Below are 21,784 nucleotides of genomic sequence, written 5' to 3'. Positions count from 1 at the left end.
TACCTGGCCTCCGTAACTGGGAAATGACCGATTCGCAAGCACAGAATCACAGACTCGCCTCACTACCAGTATGTTGTACTCCAAATTTCGAAGAGAAGTTGAATTGCTACTAAATTTGCACCCCATCTAAGATGGTATGTACACCAAGTTTCAAAACAATTTATAGGATTTTATATTTAGATATTTTATTAAATTCAATCTATAAAAATTATATATTTATATATAGACATATTTAAAAAGAAATATTTTGGGGGCCCCTCCCACCCAAGAGGTTGTACGCCAAGTTCCAAAACAATTTATATAATTTTATATTTAGATATTTTATTAAATTCAAACTAAAAAAAAAATTATATATAATATGTATACATATTAAAAAAAGTTTGGGGACCCTAGGCGGGCGCTTACCCCTGCTACCCTTAGGACCTGCACTACATCCAAGAAATCTCAAAGTAATGTATTCATTTTGCCCATTCTCTTTCACACACACAAACCCTAGCTAGCTAATTTAATTATGCAATTAGTAAGTATCAGGAAAGATATTTTTATGTACCTCTTTTCTCTCTCTCTCTCTCTCTCTCTCTCTTTGTACACTCATGTTTAGTTCTAGTCCTTGATTGAAAAGATCAAAGAATAATAAATGGATAAAAGGAGAAAAAGGTGTGTCCAAACCACTTTCTAAAGTATTAACAACTAGGTGCACCAAATTGATTAACTAAATTATTACATATATAAACTCATTGATTTCTCAATGTGTACTAATTAATTACGTGTTTACTTGAGGAATGTTGTCCAAACCCTAAGAAACCGAGGTCGCCCCCTAAAACCAAAAGTACCATCTTGTTCAAAAGTTAACAAAGGCAACCAGCAGCCCTGCTAGTACTAATGTTAGTGGTTCTGAACCTAATTATGTTTGTGAAGCACAGACAGTGATTGGTAAAAAAGATAGCTTGAAAAGAAAATATTTTGATGTTGATGATGGTGAAGATCGCAAGTAGGCTGCACCTTCGAATAAGAAGAAAGATGAGGTGTTTACCTTCAACAATTTGAAAGCAAATAGAGTGGTGAACAAGGGTAAAAATAAGGTAAAATTTGCTATTGGTCTACCGACCCCGGACTTGTCTGAAGAATTCAAGAACTTGATCCTAGGAGCGATAAATGGGACAAGGCTACAAATGTTGGCATAAGAGTTTGTACTGTGCTAACATAATGAGAGACAAAGATAGGTCATCATTGCCTGAATGCAAACCAAATCCAAAGGTTTCCTTAAATTTGATGAGAAAGAGAAACTACATAAAAATAGACCTCTAAACATTCTATTGATCAACCCAAAACTTGAACTCGACAAGGTATCCTTGGGATTGTAGATTATGTTGAGAAAATCTCAAAAAACCTAAATGAAATGACATTGTTGTAAAACTAGTGTAGGCATCCTATTGATTAAATAGGCAGTTGCCTAACAAGCAAATGACCAGAAATGAGAGGGAAGCTTGGCATACTTCAGCAGGGTAACAATGGTTTATATAAGATGCCTATGTTTTCTTTCAACTAGGCCGTTTTGCTCAAGAGTATATGGACAAGAGATTTGATGTAACACCCCTTTAACCTTGAGAAAAGCTTGTAGTTTATGATTTATGTACTTTCCCTCACCATCTGTTTGCAAAGTCTTACTAGTTGCAGAAAACTGAGCTTTGACCAAATGTATCAAAAAAGTCAGATTTATTTATAAGTATAAACACCCAACAAAATCGAATACATTCATCAATGATAGTTACATAAAATTTGAAACCATCAATTGAATTACATGGTGCAGGACCCCAAAGGTCACTGTGTACAACTTCAAAAGGTATTTGAGATTGATGAGTACTAGATTGAAAATGCAGTTTAGTAAATTTTCCTTTTAGGCAACTATGACAGACTATTGGTACATCATCCTTGGAATACCTAATATTAGCTTTACTTAGCATAGTAGAAACAATAGTATTGGTAGGGTGACCTAATCTACGATGCCAAGGAGATGAATTGATAAGTTGTCCCAGATATGCAGAAACCTTGATATTGCTTGGTGAATAAGAAGAATGATGTTTGGCAAGGGATGAGATGGGGTAAAGTCCATTACTGCATAGCCCTTTGTAGATGATCCTTCTTGTGGCCTTGTCCTGAATCCAAAAACAAAAAGTATCAAAAATCAACCAAAGTTGTTATCAAGACAAATTCTATATACTGATAATAGGTTCTGAGACAAATTGGGCACATATAAAACATAATTCAATTTGATAGGATGTACTAGTGTATGAATAACAGTGTTGCCAACATGAGATACTTTTAAACCTTTTCCATTAGCCATTTGAACTATCTCATTTGTTGGATATAGAGAGGCTAAAGACAAGTTACTGAGATCAGTGGTCATGTGATTTGTGGCCCCAGAATCAGCAAGCCAAAGCTGTGGAGAAGTCTGAGATGAAGATGCCTGAGAAGATGATGGAACCATATTTTGCATTCCTTGTATAGAGGTTGAAGAGTAAGATGGAACCATAGTATGCATGGCTTGCATTGCAGGCTGAGATGGAAACTGAAGTGCTGAAGGAGCATAGGAATACTGAGCCATGGATTGTTGTTGTGGACCAATGTATGAAATACCCTTATCATTGTAAAAACATAACCAAGTAGTGTGGTTGTTTTTGCCATAAATCTGGCAACTAGATTTATCCACTATCTTGGAATGGCAAAATGGTACAGTATGACCATAAGCATTACACAACTAACAAAAAACAGATTGAGCAAAAGACATAGTTGGAAATGGACCAAGAACACCTGAGGTAAGGACATGAGTCTGATTAAAGAACTGTTGTCTTAGTGCTGGATACCTATACCTTTGATTGAATTTTCCTTTACCCTTCTGTTTATTATTGTTGAACTGCCTAAAACCACCAGTGTGACCATGAGATGATCAAGCAAATGAACTATATGTCACATGACCAGGATTAGATCGAGTAGAATAAGTGGAAGACTTAAGTTCATAAATGGTATTGGTATTAGCAACCATGGCAGACAAAAGCTGAGATGATACATTGCTCTCCACAATTAGCTCTTCTGCTAGTAACTGTGACCTAAAGTCTTTAAGAGAAATTACACTTTCCCTGCCTCGAATAACACATCGGAAAGTATTGTACTCATGAGGCAAGCCATTGAGTGCCAATGACAATGTCCTTATCAGCAAAGTAAAACCTAGCAGTAGACAAGTAATCTCAAGCCTCTTTAATTCGTTGCAAATACTTAGACACATAATCTGAGCATTTCTTAATAGTTTGCATATTAGATTTCATCTAAAATATGTTGGTTCTTGAAACAATAGAGAACTGTTCTTTCAATCTATTCCAAAGATCACAGGCACTAGAACTACCAATAGCACAAGAAATGGCAACAGATGATAAAATCGTAGTAATCAGTTGCATCAATGCTTGATCATGCATTTTCCAAACAACATAGGCATCATTCTCAATTTGAGAAGAAAAATCACCAGAGACTCTACCAGATTCACTTGAATTAACAATAAATCGAGAAGGACAGAGATTGGAACCATCAATAAACTGCATAATTCCATGACCTTCTAACAATAATTGCATTTGAAATTGCAAATTCAAGTAATTCGTATCATCAAGCTCAATATTCATAGAAGTAGAAATTGTGGAAATGAGAGCAGTAATTGGAGATTAAAGAATATGAAGTTGTGATACAGTTACCATATTTGCAAACTTCGAAGAAAACTGTCACTTAGACACCAGAACAAACACCTGGTGTGCAGCAAACCTTCAACACAATGTCAAAGATCCTAATTTGTAGCAAACCCTAGAAATTGAGAGAAGAAAAAGATCGTCAAATGCACAGAGAGAGAACACGATCACGAGCTGAAATCGTAAAGGCTATATCAAATTGGAGAAGCAGAAGCAACAGAAGGATCAAACAGATTAGTGTAAGCTGATTCGGTGATTGATACCATGTTAATATGTATACAGATATATCAGAGAGAATTATCAAGAACTAGAGAGAGAAAGTAGGAAGAGAGAGAGAGATGAATGTGTTGTTTGTATTAATTTCTTACACAGGAAGTCATTACACTTAGACTTATACAGGAGCCAAATTAATGTAACTAACTAACTAACTAAATGCACAATCTGTTGACAAGTATCACAATCACATAACACTAATATATCCTAACAGATAAACCTATTGAAATTGGGCAAACTATTTGACATTTTATTTGGATGTTTAATACTAGGTGGGGTTTTGTCTAAACAATATAAGCAATGGTGTACATCTAAAGAATCCTATAAAAAAAATAGTTATGTATGAGAGTCTGGGTCATGTCTCAATCTCAAAGCTAATTATCCTCTTAGACTAGCTAATGATCATTGCTTTGGTAAGTCATTGTCTCATCAACTAGCTAATTAAAGGAAGAGTCCACATACACTTCTAATTAGCTAGTTGATGAGAAAATAACTTATACCGACTTAGTCTAATTAATTAGTTGGTGAAACAATAGCTTATTAGATGTGACTTGTGAGCCTACATATTGATTATTGCTTTGATAAACCTATTGATCCGTCGACCATGCTAGCCCTTTTCGTTTTTGTTGTAATTTATATGTAATTATAATTGATGAGTTAATGGATATCCATATTGATCCTTCAATTATTTGTAAACATACTATGAGAAATAGCTGCTTGAAAATGGATTGCAGTTTCATTTGAGTTGGTTTGTAGGTAGTTTGTCACAGTCTGACCATTTGTTTGTGGGGAAATGATAAACACATCTCTCGCACGGTTCTACTTAATTTTGACCGTTGTTTTCATTTAATTTATTCAAATCGACGATCAAAAATACATCAGTGTTAAAAAACTAAAAATGATGTCTGAAAATCACCTCCGTTGTTTGTTTTAGTTTGGACTTCATTTTTGAAAGGAATATATGAAAAGTAAAAAAAGATGTGTGGATTGCACATCCTTTTTTAAAATTGGTTTACTCTTTTGGGCTTAATAAAATTTTATTTCAAAAAATGAGAAAAATAAAAATACCAAAATACCGAAGATATTCACTGCCGGCGCACAATGGCACCCATGAACTCGGCACCTCTTCTTCTTCGGCAATCTCTCCCGTCAATATCGTCCCCAGTCGAAACTCTGAAACCGAAAACTCCACTGCCAGTGCACAATAGCACGCTCGGCGGACGAACACCTGCATATTCACCTTGTTATATAAGAGTTTGCACTGGTAAAACAACCAAAAGAAGTGGAAGTGGAAGTGGAAGAGGAAGCAGAAGAAACCCAGATGACTACCATGCCACTCTCACAGCTCTCAACTCCAAAGGCCGATTTCCCAGAAGATCCCTCGGCCAGGTTTCTCATTTTCTTCTCTCTCTCTCTCTCTCTCTCTCTCTCTCTCTCTCTCTCTCTCTCTCTCTCTCTTCCCCTTCCCAGAAAATCAAAATTTTCTTTCTTTCTTTTCAAATTTTATGTTTGGCTGCTGAGAAAATGTATGGAATTGATAGGATTTTAAGATGTGGGTTTTGTTCGATTTATGTTTTCGTATATGTATGCCAAAATTTATTGTGTGTAGTAAGCTAGAAAGGGTAAGCAGCATCTGATTTGTTATAATATATTTGGTTCTGAATTTATTTAGTTTGTTAAATTTTGGTGTATTTGCAGCATTATTTGTTGGACTCTGAGATCAACGATGAGCTCACTGCTGCGGCCGATGTTGGGGAAGGTGATGTGGTGTTAGAAATTGGGCCGGGAACAGGTTCTTTGACTAATACTCTTATTAGTGCTGGTGCAGTTGTGCTCGCAATCGAAAAGGTTATGTTTGTGTGTGTGTTTCTTATTTCGTATGCAATGGGTCTTTGAATTTGAAATTCTGTGAAAAGAGTGGTATTTGCCGCAATTTTAAATTGTTTTGGTGTTGTGTACTGATTTGGAATAATGTTTTATGTGCTTTAGGATTCACACATGGCTACTCTTGTGAGTGAAAGATTCGTGCAGACTGACCGGTTGAAGGTAAACCACATTTTGTTCACAAATGTCCTCAGAATGTTATATTTCGTCGAGCATTCTAGAGGACCTTGGTAGTAGTACATTTCTAAAAGTACTCCTGATCTGGAGCAAGATCCTATGAATTCTGGACATAATGGAATTTAAATGTTTATGCTACTCCTTATGTTTACCGCTGATGCCATTGTGAATAGCAACTCAAGTTCTTCAACTGAAACCTGTAGGTTTTGAATGAGGACTTTGTCAAATGCCACATTCACTCACATATGTCGTCCTTATTGGGAAGTATAGAGCCATCTGGTCCAAATTCAAGACTTGCAAAAGTGAGAACCCTGCTTGATTGCTTAGAATGAATTTGACTTCCTAATGACCTGCTAATTTCTCAACGATGCATGCTCAAATGAAAACAGTTAGTGTTTTTACATGTTTACAAGTTTACAAGAATCTAAAATAGCTCATTCTCTTCATTGCAGGTAGTCGCTAATATACCCTTTAATATAAGTACAGATGTTGTCAAACAACTTCTTCCAATGGGGGACATCTTTTCTGAAGTTGTTCTCTTACTCCAGGTTGGAGTTCCTTATTAATCTATGATTGTAAAGGTTTTGGTTTTCACTTAATTGTTATCTGGATTATATATCTCATCCGAGCATAGCATGAAGCTAAAAGCTTTATAGGATAGGGAAATGAGGGATAGTAATAAATTTGGATCTTTTAGGGTGACTCCGGGTTTGAGTTGTGGAAACAGCCTCTTTGCAAAGCAAGGGTAAGGCTGCGTATGGTAGACTTTCCTTCCCCCCGACCCTCGCAAAGTGGGGAGCTTTGTTGGCTTGGGGCCACCCTTTTAGGAGTGGAACAAATCAAACTGGATCCATAGACTTCTGAATCTATGGATCTGATATGGATCATAATTTGGTTCCTTCCATCACTATAATGGTAATGTTATTTCAGGAGGAGGCAGCTTTGCGCTTGGTGGAACCATCTTTGCGGACATCCGAGTACCGGCCCATCAGTATCTTCGTCAATTTCTATTCAGGTATCTCTATCTTTGTATTTAAGTTGTACATAGTAGGCTATTGATCATTTAATTAAATTAAATTTTACTGAAAGACTGAGATGAGTTAGACTTACAGTCTGATAAATGTCATGTTATTCCTCCTTTAACCACTGTTGGTAATCGAGTATTAGTATTCGTAGGAGATATACAAGATAACAAGGAGAAGACATCAATGTTTGTTACTGAAGAGTTCTGGCGCCACGCCAAGTTACTTTCAAATTATTCACATTTTTTTTTTTCTGACCTGGTTTCTGTTTGTCATTTCCCTTTTCAGATCCTGAATTCATAATGAAGGTCCCAAGGACAAAATTTTTTCCTCAGCCTAATGTAAGAATTTATAATCCCATAGAGGAAAAAATTATGCCTTCTAACGATGTCAATTGTAATTTGCTTGATGAATTGGGAACATAACAGACCGATTTTTTTTATAAGACTTAAACCGAATAGTAACTAACCACAAATGCAGATTGACTGATTTTGCTTATGTTGCAGGTTGATGCTGCCGTTGTTAAATTTAAACTGAAGCAACCTGTAGACTACCCCCCAGTTTCTTCTACTAAAAGCTTCTTCTCAATGGTTTGTTCAATTTCTGTAGTTGGTATCATTCTTTTAGACTATCGTTACAGATTTTCATTGCATTAAGTGCATTCGTCCTCAAGTGTAAATGATTTGATTGCCCTCATTAGAGGATGCCTTGTTTGCATTTGCTGGTACAGGTCAATTCTGCTTTTAATGGGAAACGAAAGATGTTGCGGAGATCACTCCAGCACATATGCACTCCCATGGAGATTGAAAATGCTTTGGGAACAGTTGGTCGTCCAGCCACGGTATTGATTTGCTATTTTCCTTTTCCTGCGTATAAAGTATGCGGGAAGAGGCTCTCTAAGCTCCTGCCTCAGAATGTATTCTACTAACTTCGTTCTTTTTCTTATATTTTCATTTCCAGTCAAGACCAGAAGAGCTATCCACGGATGATTTTGTGAAGTTGCACAATTTGATCACGAAAGTATAGTTTTCCCATTTATGCAAGCCAAAGCATCATTTTTTGCCCATGAACCGTATTGCGAGGTTCATAATGATTAATGCATTGTTTAAGGTGTAATATGATCCGGCGGAGTCGTAAATTTGTGTATTCTTTTAAGATTACCAAATTGTATACGATGACGTGAATAAAGTATTAATAAATTTAAGATGTTATTTGTTATGTCTTTGTTTTTGTTGTAGGATACAGCAAGAGGATCATATCAAATGAAGTTTATGGAAAGCATTCAAGATTAGGTTGAATGTTGTATACACCCCCTGGAGAATTTTACCTACATTATCCTTGAATGTTGTATACAAACCCAAAGAAATGACGGAAAATAAACATTCATCTCGTTGGCTTTATAACTTTTATTTTATGTTACATGCAACATGGATAAGAGACTTCAACGCAAGCGTATTGAGTGATGTTATAGCGAGTGAACCCAACAGCCAATTCTGATTCGCTATGCTCTTTGCCAGCACTAGTGGCCATCATCAGCGTATCGAACATGAGTTGGGTTTCAATTGATTTCTTATCCACCATCTTCTTGTTACCTACATGGTTCACAATTATGTCTATGATGATAATCTTCTTCCTTCCCTCATTTTTGCTCAGAAACTTTATCCGCGGCACATGTGCCGTGGCTAACCAGGTCCAGAAGTCAGGATCTGCTATGTTATTTTCAAAAATATTAGATTGCAAGTATGCAGGAATATCATGACCCAATAAGCCATAATTGGAACCCAAAATTTTCTTTAATCTTGAGGGGAATTTGACGAACTATCATGAACAATGTGGGGATAATACTTGTAACTATAAAGTCTTCACTAAAATTAGAAGCAAGTGAAAAGAGAATTGGGGAATGATGTGAAGAGAAATGAAGAGAAGATCATCGGCTTCCACAATCATTAGTATTAATAGAACATGCACAATTATAGTCAATTAGTATGTAACATTAGCACCAAGTCTCCCCCTAAAAACCATTCCATGGCTTAATTCATTACTTCAAAGTACATTAAAAATGTGATGTATATGGAAATTTGAGAAAGAAAAACCCGCTTTGTTTGCCTTTCAAAGTAACTTTTAAGTCGAAATAAGTTTTAGATGCTAACTTATTATGATTTTTGGCTAAGGTCATTCGTCGTATATGCATGTGTCTTGGGTACGAAAACAGTGGACCCACTTCAGGACCAAGAAAGGTTCGGGCCTATCCTGAATTTTTTTTTTACTTTGTAGGTTATTTTTGTATGCTTTTGGTTGGATACTCTGTATTATTCAACTTATGTGCTTTTGCTCCCAGCTAGCTTAATTATGTTTCTCTAATTGACAAAAAATGTGTTTTACAGTAGTATTGTTATGAAACCGAAATCTTATATCAACTAGCCTTCCTTAGTTCACAATTTTCCGATCGAGTGTTGCTTTATAGTAAAATCACACATACATGGAATAGAGGAAGAATTTATCTTGAAAGAAAATTATCATAGCTACAGTTTTGAGCCATGCTTATTAATTTTTGTTCAAGTTCAATGTAGGAACTTATTAAGAAGTTCGGCGTATAATTATCTCAACGTAATTTATTTCAATTTTTTTTTTTTTTGTGTTTTGTGACTCCATTACTCTCTTTTGATTAAAACTTTTCATTCCACTACAAAAAATGAACCTTCAATTTTTCTCCTGTTAGTTATAAACTTATAATTCTCCAACTTCTTTCATATGGTTTGGAGGCCATGGTAATAAATTAAGATGAGTTTTTTACAAGTTAAATAGAAAGGTTAAATGACTTTTCGTTTTGAATTTTGGCTGCGCTAATTGTATCTTTTCATTGAAGTTAACATATGGAAATGCTTGGATGGGCCAAGGGATCACATGTTTTCCTCTCTGTCATTTCTCCAATATCTTCTCTCTTTTTGAACTAAAAAATGAAATGGTTAGCATACGTGCTCTAAAATGTATATGTTTCTATGTTTTGTTGTAAGACTCAATTGGCAAGTCAGAGGATCGTTCCAATTGAAGTTCAGACACAGAATTCAAGATTATGTTTTCGTGTTTTTGAAGTTTCTGTTACGATGAATTACTAGTTATGCAACAACGAACACCCAATTTTCATAATTTAAAATGACAACTTACTGTAATGATCATGCAAGACTAAACAATAGTAAGGTAGCAACACATGAAAATTCATAGTCATAGAGAATCTGATTAGTTTTGCCGATGCAAACAAGAAGAACGATATAACACTAAGAAGCCAAGTTTTACTCACCCTCCTCAATCAGTAGAGCCAGAAAACCCTTGAACCTGTAGTCCATGAACTGGGGCGGAGCTGTTCCACGTGTTAACTTCTAATTCGAAGGGCTTGAATTTCATACCTTGACTGCAAGGTGAAACTACATCAAAAAAAATGAGAAATATAATTAGTCTTTCAACCAAACAATTATTCTACCTGATGAAATTTTTTGAAAGGCGAAAGAATACATAAATCCGTTATAGTTCAAGTTACCTGGTGCTAGGCACTGAGAGACCTTGACCCTTTACGTCCGGTCTGGCTACATATGCTGTGGGTACTAAACTTCCTTTTTCAGTGAAAAATGCAACTGTAATAAGAGTACTGTGTATATACATATTAGTCAAAGGAAGAAGGTTACAGATACAGTAAGGCTGGGATAATTACCTTGTTCCAGAATGATATATCAATTGCTAGGAAAGGGGATACACGCTTATCGGTTGTACTGATGCCCCCTAAGGGTAGGAAAGGAAGCTGAAACCTTTATAAAGAGAGGGGGACAGAATAAGAAATACCATTGCCGCATTGCGTATGGTTTTTCTTTCTTTTAACTTTTAAGTAACAGAAAAAGAGAGGAATGCAATTCTTCAGTTACAAGGGAAGAAAGTCTATCATTAGTTTGTTTGAAATTGAGAACACAACAGAACAATTCCATCAAAACTGTAATCTATTACTGATTTACCACGAGTACTGGAGATTGATGTATTTTTTCTTGTGCTGCAGATCGATGGTTGTTTCGATTCCACACTCAAGATCATGCTTTTCAGAACATATCAAAAATTTCACGGCAAAAAGTCTAGATAAACTTGTTCCTGCCATGAAGCAAGGGGCATAATTACTGCAGTCTCAACCTTATTGGTATCCAGCACACTGTAACGAGGATTAGAGTAGTCATTCTCCAACAACACATGAGTTATGATTTGGATTCTTTCACATGTGTAGACGATATCGTTCTGCATTTAATGGGAAATGTAACATGTTGCGGTTCAGTACAATGCACTCCCATGATGATTGAAAATGCGTTGGGAAATGTTGGTCAATCATTTTCTGCCAACTCAACGTTACGATTTTTCAGCAGTCAAGACCAGAAGATCAATCCAGGGATGATCTTGTGGAGTTTCACAATTTGCATTTACAGTATCACAATATAGAGAGCATAGACTGTTCTAGCACATGAGCTGCAGGATTGCAGCATTTTTCACGCAAACGCAAATGCAAAAATATATACAAGCTGGAAAAATTCCATCAAAGTGTTCCTAGGAAAAGAACTAAACATCGGCAGACTTGTTAGAAGCAGCATAAATGACCCATAAACTATGTTCAAAGGTTAGACAGTGAATAAGATTTGTGCACTGCATAATGCTGTAATACTATGAAATTAAGAAAATATATTATCACTCGTGTCGTTGTGTTTGTTATAAGTCGCAGTAAGAAGGTTGCTTCCAATTAATTATTTTGCAGAGATACTGACAAGTAGAACAATTTTCTCATTCAACATATTACTACCGATACTTTCCTATTAATCGACGAAAATACATAACCATCGAATCCACAATCATACATTTCTATTCCATCACATAAACAAAACCATAAATTAGAACAAATAGTAACCACAAAAAACTCACTGTATTCATGTCCTTGTGAATCGTCGGATTCATTGCAGTGCAAAACGCAACAGAACTCCTCTGTTGTTTCCCCTGTTTTCGCTCTGTTTCCACCCAACTCAGCCATGAAACTGGTACACAAGCTCCAAAGCCCTCTCCTTTGAGCCATGAGGGTCAAAACCCTTCATACTCCCCACAAATCCATCATCGTTCATCCGCCTCTCTTCCGCAAGGGCCGCCGCAGAAGGCGAAAGCCGCCTCTTGAGCCGCTTGTTCTTGATGAAGCAATCCCTCATCTGCTCCTCAACCATGTCAATTGTGGGCCTGGAATCCCCCTCTCCAAAGCCATCACAATCATCGTCGCCATCGCCATCGCCGACTTGCATGGGCTCGTTGCCGGTGGCGGAGGAGAGGGAGTTCTGCCGCTGGGGCTGGGGCAATTTGTGTGTTGAGAGAAAATTGGAGAGCTGCAGGTGGGCTTGGTGGAGGGAGGAATGGATGTGGAGGAGGTGAGCGGGGTCGGCGGTGCAAGGGAGCTGTTTGGCCATAAGGGTTGCTTGTTCTAGGGAGAGGATAAGGTCGGACAGTGGTGGCGGTGGTGGTGGGAATGGTGGCGGCGGTGGTTCTGGGTCTGCTTCTGCCATGGATTCCATTGGAGAAGTCTCAATCTTTGCAGTGATCAGTATCTGTAGAAATCAATCAATCAATCTGTTGTTTAAATGGAAGGTGATGAAAGCTGCTTCTGCTTCTCCAAGAAGTTGTTTGCTTACCGGGATGACGACACTCGGAGATTCTAAGGATCAGAGACTGCGTTTTGAGTTCGGGTCCAACATAACTGGTTACTTCTTCTGTTTGCTTAGACTGCGTGTCGTCACCTCTCAGTCCTTCCAGTTTGGAAGCCGGGCGTTTATGTAAAAACCTTCGAGATCAGTGTTTAATTTTTTTTTAGTACGGTCCATACTTAAAACTAGAGACGGATACTTTTAAAATTTAAACTAAAATTGACAAATATCGTCAATATTCTTAACACATTTACTAAATATCCAGAAATTCTTACATTTCGTCTAAATCAAGGTTTGACAAACCCTAAAGTTTCATTTTAAATTTTCATCTTTTCCATCGAAAACAACTAATGTCGATATTCAATATATCTGTCGATATTGCTACAAATTTAAATATCGATATTTCTGCATATACCAGAATTTTAACATTGCTTGAGATTTACTTTTTATTTTTATTTAATTTTATGAACTTTTATGGCTTTAAAACATTTTAATTTTTTTAAGAGAAAATTGGAGCAATGATCCATCAACTAAATATCCATTACCATTAGTCCATTAACTCATCAAAACGTGCATTTATGATCATTTTCGTTAACTCCATCAGAATTCTGTCAAAATAAGTTATGTTAGAATGATCATTGCTACAATTGAATTAAAGTTGAGAGACCATTGCTCCAATTGGGTTAAAGTTAAGAAATCATTTCTCCAGTTGAGTTAAAGTTGAAGGATCTTGTTATAATTTTTCTCATTTGGTTTTTTGTATTTGTCTCTCGATTAAGCCTCGTGTGTGACACATAACCTATTTTGACGGAAGTTTTAACGGAGTTACAGAAAATGACCATAACTGCAGATCTTGAGAAGTTAAAGGACCAATGATCGTGAATTTTTAATTGATAGGCGATTACTCCAATTTAATTAAAGTTAAGAGATAATTGATGCAATTTCCTCTTTTTAATTGCAACGATATAGGGAACCGTGGCGTATGCAAAGCCAACCAAATAGGGAGATGTTGAGTACAGCCCAACCAAACCAATATGCACCCGCAAATCATAGCCCGGAATCCCATCAATGTAAAATTGGAATTCACTGTTTTCTTTACTTTTTTCTCGTGAGATAAATACTTTTAACCGCATAAGCTACAAGCCCCTTGCACTATAATGACCAAGGAAACGACCAAGACCGAGCAGCGACATATACAGATGCACTTGACTTGTTTCCACAGAAACACTAAAAGTAAAAAGTTATACACAATGTCTAAGCTTTCAACATCCGAAGATAATCGTCTATTATAGACATTGAAGACGAACGATAACCCGACCCAAAGAGGTTATAATGATTCAAGTAATGATACAACAGATATAGCTCCTTCCTCTTATCAAATCCTGGTTGTTTTGGCATCACCTGGACACACATGGGAACTCATTAATTAAGAAATGAAAAAAAAATTAAACTGGCATATGAATGCTTAGACCAAGACACTGGGACACAACTTCAGTTTGCTTGGTTGGACTTTCGTATTCAATTGAAAGGTTAGACCAAGTGCAATCATCAATGCCAAATCCTACTTAAAGTTCTAGTTATGATCTTCTCCTTTGAAAGTTATGTCCTACCGATGACACTCAAACTTGTTTGTATGAATATAGGCGCAGCACAGGAGTACGTAAACCAGAAACAGAACAGAGATTAACCATATGCATGATACCTCAATGGTTCGAATTGGTTTCCTGTTTTATCCACAAGAAGAGAAGGGTGAAAAAAGGATCTACCTCGAAATAGGAACCATAGAAAGATCCTCCAAAGCCAGCACACCACGACATTCCAAATTCTGCCTCGTTATGTCCATCTATACGAAAAGCAGCTGACAGTACTTAGAATTTAAAAAAATAAATACTACATCATTTTCCGCGATTTGAGCAATGCAAAATATATTGCAACCATCATTTTTTCAATCTCAAAACCAAAACAAGTGTCTGTGTGTTTCTGTCTGTTGATAATCATCAGAGCCAACTTCTATCATAAGATATACAAACCATGCTGTATAATTTTGCATATCAAAGCACGTGGTGGGATTTGGATTGATTTCAGACTTTCAACTCACCCTCTCTCCCAGATGATATATGCAAATATCTTATGCTCCATGATAGTATTTCATTTCAAACGACAAGCATAGGCTAGCCTCCAACAGTAACAGTTAGAAGCAACACAGTTCAATTTTAAGATGCTCCATCGTGACGAAATCTGATGACCAAACTAATTTAACTTACAGTAACATGCTGGATCAAGTATAACAGGCTCGCCATTCTTATCAGCGCTGATATTTCCGCTCCATAAGTCCCCATGTAACAAACATGGTTCTATAGCTATGTTATCAAAGAGCGATCCCATACTCTTAATCAATCTTTGTCCTGTTATATACGATCAACAAGTAACTAACACATTCAATAATAATACAATAAATGGTGCAAACTCATGATTTATTCTTGGCCAATCGATCCAAATAAATCATCCTCAAAGGTAAGTAGAAGCAGCCATGATACAGAATCAACCATAGGAAGACAATATATACCTTTTTCATATATAGTACTATCACCGTACTGGTCTAATGCCAGCTGCAACTGATAACCCAGTCTATGCTCCCCATAGAACTGAATCCAATCTGATGACCAAGTGTTTATCTGTGGAGTGCTGCAAGGAAAAATTGGTTTCATATACCTCATTTATTAAAAGTGTTTATCCTCGAACTCAAGAATTTTGTGTGCGGATATCAGCACGTGTGACTGCACATGATTAGAAAGCCTGCCGACCTGCCCACAGTGTTGTCAACTTCAAAACCAAAACCTTTTTCAGATTTTCCAGCTTTATGCATTTCAGCAAGCTTCCTGCCTAGAATAGACTGAATACAAATATACCATTAGAATTCATAACAAGTCGTTGCCACCTATATCAAGTACATGAAAAATTCACCAATCCTCACCTGGTTACCTCTAGATGAACCAAATTCGATAAATTCCATAATGATGTAAGACCCACCAGTAGGTAGTGGCCCGAACTGCAATACATAAGAGCAGGTTATCTAAGTTTTCAAGCATTGCCATGGAGGTCATGTTCACTTTTACTAATACAAGATAAATTAACAACTTTAAAACTTCCGCACCTTGAATGGCTTAGGGACACGAATTGACCCAGTTTCATACATGGCACCTAAACCAAGAGCCTCTCCCTCAAACATCGATGGCCCAATGCTCCTGATTCAATGATTTAACTAAACATATTTATGACTTTGAAATGGAGATAAGGATTTTAAAAGAGCATATGCAGTTGAAAATTTCAAAATTAGAAACATCAAAAGTAGAATGTAGCCAAACCTGTTTGTTTTCACAAAGAAAGAACCAGCATCAGTGTCGTAACGATTAGCACGATTGATGCAGCCGCCCCCTACAGGACTAATTCTTGTTATCTGTGTTGCATTTCCGTCTGAGAGAATCCATTCACGAACCGGATCATCACTCAGTGCCGCCACTGCCAAATAAATATGACTGGTGAATTCAACGGTTTAATCAACACAACTCAATAGAGGATCAGTACATACTGGCATATGCCCATTTCAGTGAGAATCAGCTTCATCAAGGTTTCAATCAACTATAGCCTCAAACTCAACCAACTACTTATAAAATCGATAACACGCCCGCCATTGACTCGAAACAACCTAGTTTCCTTCGGTTTCTTGTTCAAATTATGTATTCAACAGCAAGACCTCATCACAACACAAATGAAAAACCAAGAAAATACAAATCAAAACTCTTTCAAAGTGGCTTTCCAGAAGAAAGAAACCGGAAGAAAAAAAACTACAATTCAACGCTTTCACAGAAAATAAAGTGCAAAAACCAAATCTTTTAGCCAAAATATCCGATAAACCTTAAAACAAAAAGATGGGTAATTAATATAATTTTCTTTAACCAAAGAAATAACACTCATTTCGCTCGCAAATGCATCAAATAAGTTCAATAAGTAATGGGTAATTCTACAATTCTCAAATAATTACCCCATTAGAGCTCGAATCGGCCATGCAAATATAAAATTAAGCTAAAATAAAACCTGGGATTTTGTTGACAGCGTATGCCATACTTACTGGTAGTAAAAGGTCTGTGCTTGGAGGAGGGGAGAAGAGGAAGACGAGTCGGAGAAGGAAAGCAAGGAGAAAAGAGCGATATGAGTCCCACATGTGCCACCATTATCGACCTTCTGTGTAAAATTTTGATGTGATTTAATGGTTGGTTCGGTGGGAATTTTTGTCCATGTGGTCTCGACTCTCTACCTTCTATCGGTTTCCTGAGTTTTGTGGTCTATTTGGTGACCGTGGGTTTCATGGAATTTTGTAAGGCTTTCAGGCCTATGTGCTCCACGTGTATTCTTTGATGCCATGCCAATTTGAAGGGATTCTTGGTACAGCCGGGGATCTAGTCTCCACATTAGTATTTCTTTCGTCAAATGATATCTCGAGTAAATTGTAATAATGATATTTCAACTTTAACTTAGTAAGAGCAATAGTCCTTCAACTAAAAATTTATTATCATTGGTCACTCAACTCATCAAAACATGTAGTTATGGTCTTTTTAGTCAACTCCGTTAGAACTTCTGTCAAAATGAGTCAGGTGTAATGTACGTGAAGCTAAATCAAGGGGTAAATATGGAAAATCAAATCAGAAAAATTGTATCAATGGTCCCTCAACCTTAATTCAGTTGGAGAAATGTTCACTCAACTTTAACTCAATTAAAGCAATGATCCCTCAACTTTAACCCAAAACCCAATTGTAGCAATGATCCTTCCAACAGAACTCATTTTGACAGAATTTTGACGAAGTTAACAAAAATGACCATATCTACATGTTTTAATGAGTTGAGGGACCAATGGTAATGAATTTTTAGTTGAGGGATAATTGCTACAATTTACTCATCTCTCTCAATTTGACTTTGTAATGCTCTAAAGGTGATCCTGAGGGCGCATTGTAGCTCTTTAATATTTTTAGTATTCAGTTTGTGTCGTTCATGAAAATTGAATTCAGATACATTATCTTTATTAAATTTAGTTTAATTAGTTCATGTTGAAGACTAGATTTAGGTTTCACTTTGGCGAGAACTGATTATTTAAACCAACATTTGATATTTTATATGTAAAGAGTTGTTCCTCCTTATATGATGATGTAGTATTAATCTATCATACAAATGTGTTAACCCCACCATTTATTATCTGTCATCCAAAGATTATCCCTAGAAATTCATTTACTTTGAAGATCTTTTCACTGTCTATATGCGTTGAGCAAATTGATGATTATGGTGACAAGTAATATCGTTGTCTTAACATTTTTGATTCATATGGATACAGTTTTCAAGCCGAATGAATTTTCCAAAGATGATCTTTAAATAATAAAGATCCTGCAACAAAACCCGAGAAACAATTCTCCCTTTAGCAGAAACAAACCTCCAACTGATGGACTTAGCTATGGTATATGCATTTACTTAATACACGGTCAAATGGCCAGAGGAGTTATCAGAAGAATTGCCAAATTCAGGAACTTGGTATGCTGAAGCAAATACAACTCATCGAAGTTGAAAAGATGCAGTGATAGTGAATATAACTTACAACAATCAAATTATATTTGTAAGCTTCATTTTCAAACTTTCTACTAAAAATTTAGAGTTCTGTCGCACAATTTCCGTTTGTACCATCGACAACGGATGGTAGCATTCTATGCAAGGTATGAGAATTCTCCGATCAAACCTACCCGGCCAACCATGTGAAACAAATTCCCGCTGAAGGGGAAGGAAAAATAAAGATAAGTCACCTATTGCAGGCTTGCTGGAAGCAAATGCATGTCTGGTTCCTTGGACCAATCTCTTTGATTTTACCATTGCCTTGTTTCTGGTTCTCTAGATGGGGTCAGTTCGGAGGGGTTTCCTGGAGCAGAATCTAAATGCCCTTGGTTGCTAACGTTGCCTGCCAAACGCTCAGTGGCGCCAGGTAATAGCCACTGCTGAGAATGTTCAGTTGAAATCTCAGACTCGTCAAAAGATCGAGCCATGCTGAACGTTGCTGACCTCACATGTTTTGTTCCAAGGGATTCTTTTAATGGTAAACGGCAAACTGGGCAAGTAGACTGTTTCCTCAGCCATGTATCAATGCAAGAGAGATGAAAACTGTGGCCACATTTGGGCATGATTCGCAGTACTTCTTTCTCCTGGTACTCCCCCAAACAGATTGAGCACCTGCAAAAGAATATGGATTAGACTTACTCACCAGTGTCCAAAACGCGTGAGTACCAAAGCTCAAGAAAATCTCACAAAAAAGCGCGGAAAACTAACATGCTCTAACTTTATGATATATTTCAATTAATAGTAAATATTTAAGATGGAAAGCAAATGAGAGTTGTTAGGCACTAGGAGAAATGAAACTGTGAAGCTTACTGCGCATCTTCTAAGGAACTGAAAGCCTCTTGATCGTACTTCATCGTAGGGATTGCAGAAACCACAACTTGTTCAAGGCCACTAACCTGATGCTCTGGCTGCCAGAAAACAATGCAAACTTAGAAGTTAGAACCCGTTGCTCAAAACTTAAGTTACTATTGACAATATTAAAATCTCTCAAGTTATAATTGAGTGACATCAATCTCAATATCAGTTGACACAAATGCAAAGGGGCATTAAGGAAAAGTAAAGTCGGTTTCTTTTTCTAGTTTATGTTCTGTATGATCTCTTTCATTCCTCCCTCCTCCTCCCACCACCCTGCTGTAGAATTATCAGAGAGAGGCTGAAGGCCCCACATCTAACAATACTGATATTGTCCCCAACTTGGTAATTGCCACCTGCACAATCCGTGGGGTTTTATCACAAAAGGTCTCGGTATTAGATGGAGTGAGGCTAGGATATTTAAACTCTTCTTTCTTTCTTTCTACGGCCGATGTGGGATATATCAACACCTCCGTCCACCATTCTTTATCCTCACTTCTCTCCCATTGCTCAAAACTTAAGTAACTATTGAGAAAGTGAAAAACTCTCAAGTTTTAGTGGAATGACATCAATCTCCATAGCAGGGAACACAAGTACAAAGGGGCGTGAACGAAAAATCTAGTCTTTGAGTTATCAGAAACAAAAAGCATGAAATTTCAGAACATCTTAATATGGTGCAACAAAGAACAATCAAATGTCAAAGTTATTGAGCAAGCAGCCTCCCCAGTTATGAATGCTGATAAGAAAACAAATAAAGAATGATTCCCAAACTTCCCCGTCATCTTTTATGTATCCTTCCTTATCCAGTAACTGCATTTTCTGCATACAACAGAAAACTAGTACATTGCAACATCTATTGTTTTTATTATCATTTCTTCCATATCTCAGAGTTGACTCTCAACTGCAGCAAAGTTGACATGAAAAACTAGAACACATCAAGCATGATCATATCTTTAAACGCATAAAAGCTCGGATCCCCCTCCTCGTACATTAGAGCAGTTTAGAACAGAATAGCGCTTTGTCAAAATAAATACACGCATAAAAGCTCACCCAAGTAAGCTACTGAGATGCTAAACTGGGAAGTAGTGATCCCAGTTACCAAACAATCAATCAATCATACATAACCAACTGAAAACAGAAACTCATACAGAAAAAAAAAATGCTCAAAACTGGGAAAATTACCCCAATCAGATCATTCTAAGCTGACAAAACAAATATAGCAGAGGGAATCCATTACATACCTGCTCAAGATCAACCCTTGATTCAATCTCGAACATAGGCCTCGATTCTCTTCCTCGCAGCCTCCCACAGATGATTCTTGTGCAAACAAACACAATAAATGTTGCACTCATACCAAAACCTATCACAGTAGTAATCAAGTTCATAACCGAACGCATCATCTGCAAATTCCCAACTTCTCACAGAGTCCCCAATCACTTAAAAAAACTGAAAACCCCCCACTAAAATGCTAAATAAATGAAAAACCACAACTTAAAAAATCAAAAGAATGGTGAAAAGTAATGGAAAATGAAGAATCACAGAGAACCCAGATCAGGATTTATCCAGAAATGGCTGGTTTTCGAAAGATAGATTCAGGAAGAGCAGTCAGAAGCAAAAAACAAAAGGTCACCCATTTGGAATCTGAACCGCTTTGGGTGGACTCAAAGCGAAAACAAAGTGGGGAGGGAGGGTTTGAATAGAAAGTGCAGGAGACGAAAAAAGAGAGTTGTAGAAGGAAGCGGCAGGCAGCTTCTTGTCTCGCTCTTTGGAATCGTATTCATGGGATCCTTTCAATGGGACCCAACAAGTATTAACAGGGGGTTGTACATGATCCGACGGTCGAGAAAGATTGGAAATTTTGATTGGTAAGATTCTCGTATGTTTGTTTAAGGTAGAGAGGACAATCGGAGGAGAAAGAAGAGAATCTGTATTGCCTCTTGCCTTGCATCTCGTTGTGCTTTCTCAACCATACTACTTCTGGATAGGGCTTGGACTTGGGTCCAAAATACTAGTTTCTTTTTATTTATCTAATTAAAATATAAAAAATAAACATATATGTGTGGAGACACTCTGTATTAGTAGTATTCTTCTTCACTTGGAAGTAAAAGCTCATAGATTTAAATCTCGTGGATGACAAATTTGATACCAAATTAGATTACTCATTATGTGATTTAGCCGAACGCTCATTTTTCTTAATGTAAAAATATATCGATGTACTAAAAAACATATATGTGCGGAATAAGTGATTTTCACAAATATTTTTTAGCTTGTCACATAATTCTCTTGATTTTTTTTGTCATTAAATTAAATAATCAAGCAGAGACGCAAACAAAATTAAATAAAAGTGTGCGAGATTGAAAAAAAAAAATTGTGTGTTTATCAAATCATCTTTCAAATAAGTATCCAAAAATCATTTCTGTTTATAATTTTTATAAGGTTAATAATTTAATTTTTCAATTAGGCGGCAAGATTTCTTTTGAGTTTGTTG

General features: G+C 36.7%; 4 protein-coding genes across 7 annotated transcripts; 1 reads left to right on the top strand and 3 right to left on the bottom strand.

Moving 5' to 3' along the window:
• Nucleotides 1–5,046: 5,046 nt before the first annotated feature.
• LOC137735155 (ribosomal RNA small subunit methyltransferase, chloroplastic) lies at nt 5,047–8,583 on the top strand. 3 transcript variants are annotated; one of them, XM_068474547.1, is made up of 11 exons: nt 5,047–5,393; nt 5,703–5,852; nt 5,994–6,050; nt 6,269–6,367; nt 6,518–6,613; nt 6,996–7,080; nt 7,376–7,428; nt 7,594–7,677; nt 7,818–7,928; nt 8,048–8,130; nt 8,380–8,583. In XM_068474547.1, the coding sequence occupies exons 1-10, from the start codon at nt 5,106–5,108 to the stop codon at nt 8,111–8,113; spliced, it is 1,089 nt and encodes a 362-aa protein (XP_068330648.1). In that variant the 5' UTR covers nt 5,047–5,105; the 3' UTR covers nt 8,114–8,130; nt 8,380–8,583. The 3 variants fall into 3 exon arrangements, 2 of the variants coding, with proteins under 2 accessions (XP_068330648.1, XP_068330647.1); XR_011068615.1 differs by having other exon boundaries at nt 5,049–5,393; nt 8,048–8,169; nt 8,326–8,405; XM_068474546.1 differs by lacking the exon at nt 8,380–8,583 and having other exon boundaries at nt 5,049–5,393; nt 8,048–8,294.
• A 1,802-nt stretch (nt 8,584–10,385) lies between these two features.
• LOC137735156 (uncharacterized) lies at nt 10,386–12,940 on the bottom strand. Its single transcript, XM_068474549.1, has 4 exons — nt 12,781–12,940; nt 12,032–12,696; nt 10,623–11,359; nt 10,386–10,509 (listed from the first exon to the last, which is right to left on the bottom strand). Exon 2 carries the CDS (start codon nt 12,661–12,663, stop codon nt 12,130–12,132), a length of 534 nt encoding a protein of 177 aa, XP_068330650.1. The 5' UTR covers nt 12,664–12,696; nt 12,781–12,940; the 3' UTR covers nt 10,386–10,509; nt 10,623–11,359; nt 12,032–12,129.
• Nucleotides 12,941–13,863: 923 nt separating this feature from the next.
• LOC137735334 (protein-ribulosamine 3-kinase, chloroplastic) lies at nt 13,864–17,134 on the bottom strand. Of its 2 annotated transcripts, none has more exons than XM_068474753.1 (9): nt 16,922–17,134; nt 16,158–16,311; nt 15,947–16,037; nt 15,767–15,841; nt 15,597–15,685; nt 15,359–15,477; nt 15,057–15,197; nt 14,559–14,635; nt 13,864–14,193 (listed from the first exon to the last, which is right to left on the bottom strand). In XM_068474753.1, exons 1-9 carry the CDS (start codon nt 17,022–17,024, stop codon nt 14,047–14,049), a joined length of 996 nt encoding a protein of 331 aa, XP_068330854.1. In that variant the 5' UTR covers nt 17,025–17,134; the 3' UTR covers nt 13,864–14,046. The 2 variants fall into 2 exon arrangements, with proteins under 2 accessions (XP_068330854.1, XP_068330855.1); XM_068474754.1 differs by lacking the exon at nt 16,922–17,134 and adding an exon at nt 16,382–16,554.
• Nucleotides 17,135–18,442: 1,308 nt separating this feature from the next.
• Nucleotides 18,443–21,248, bottom strand: LOC137735473 (RING-H2 finger protein ATL7-like). The gene is made up of 3 exons (XM_068474904.1): nt 20,538–21,248; nt 19,255–19,352; nt 18,443–19,056 (listed from the first exon to the last, which is right to left on the bottom strand). The coding sequence occupies exons 1-3, from the start codon at nt 20,694–20,696 to the stop codon at nt 18,696–18,698; spliced, it is 618 nt and encodes a 205-aa protein (XP_068331005.1). The 5' UTR covers nt 20,697–21,248; the 3' UTR covers nt 18,443–18,695.
• Between the last annotated feature and the right edge of the window lie 536 nt (nt 21,249–21,784).

Source organism: Pyrus communis, chromosome 5, assembly GCF_963583255.1.
Source record: "Pyrus communis chromosome 5, drPyrComm1.1, whole genome shotgun sequence".
Taxonomy (NCBI): domain Eukaryota; kingdom Viridiplantae; phylum Streptophyta; class Magnoliopsida; order Rosales; family Rosaceae; genus Pyrus; species Pyrus communis.
The sequence above is the reverse complement of the archived record's forward strand: the minus strand, read 5'-3'. Positions and strand labels throughout refer to the sequence as shown.

Excerpts from the sequence above, each read along its gene's own strand:
- LOC137735155 (XM_068474547.1), top strand. The coding sequence starts at position 5,106 with ATGGCACCCATGAACTCGGCACCTCTTCTTCTTCGGCAATCTCTCCCG. Across the intron at positions 5,394-5,702 it reads CCAGAAGATCCCTCGGCCAG|CATTATTTGTTGGACTCTGA; the intron begins GTTTCTCATTTT and ends GTGTATTTGCAG. Across the intron at positions 7,678-7,817 it reads CTAAAAGCTTCTTCTCAATG|GTCAATTCTGCTTTTAATGG; the intron begins GTTTGTTCAATT and ends TTGCTGGTACAG.
- LOC137735156 (XM_068474549.1), bottom strand. The coding sequence starts at position 12,663 with ATGGAATCCATGGCAGAAGCAGACCCAGAACCACCGCCGCCACCATTC.
- LOC137735334 (XM_068474753.1), bottom strand. The coding sequence starts at position 17,024 with ATGGTGGCACATGTGGGACTCATATCGCTCTTTTCTCCTTGCTTTCCT. Across the intron at positions 16,038-16,157 it reads TTCTTTGTGAAAACAAACAG|GAGCATTGGGCCATCGATGT; the intron begins GTTTGGCTACAT and ends TCATTGAATCAG. Across the intron at positions 15,842-15,946 it reads GTGTCCCTAAGCCATTCAAG|TTCGGGCCACTACCTACTGG; the intron begins GTGCGGAAGTTT and ends TATGTATTGCAG.
- LOC137735473 (XM_068474904.1), bottom strand. The coding sequence starts at position 20,696 with ATGATGCGTTCGGTTATGAACTTGATTACTACTGTGATAGGTTTTGGT. Across the intron at positions 19,353-20,537 it reads CAAGGGTTGATCTTGAGCAG|CCAGAGCATCAGGTTAGTGG; the intron begins GTATGTAATGGA and ends GTTTTCTGGCAG. Across the intron at positions 19,057-19,254 it reads AGTTCCTTAGAAGATGCGCA|GTGCTCAATCTGTTTGGGGG; the intron begins GTAAGCTTCACA and ends ATTCTTTTGCAG.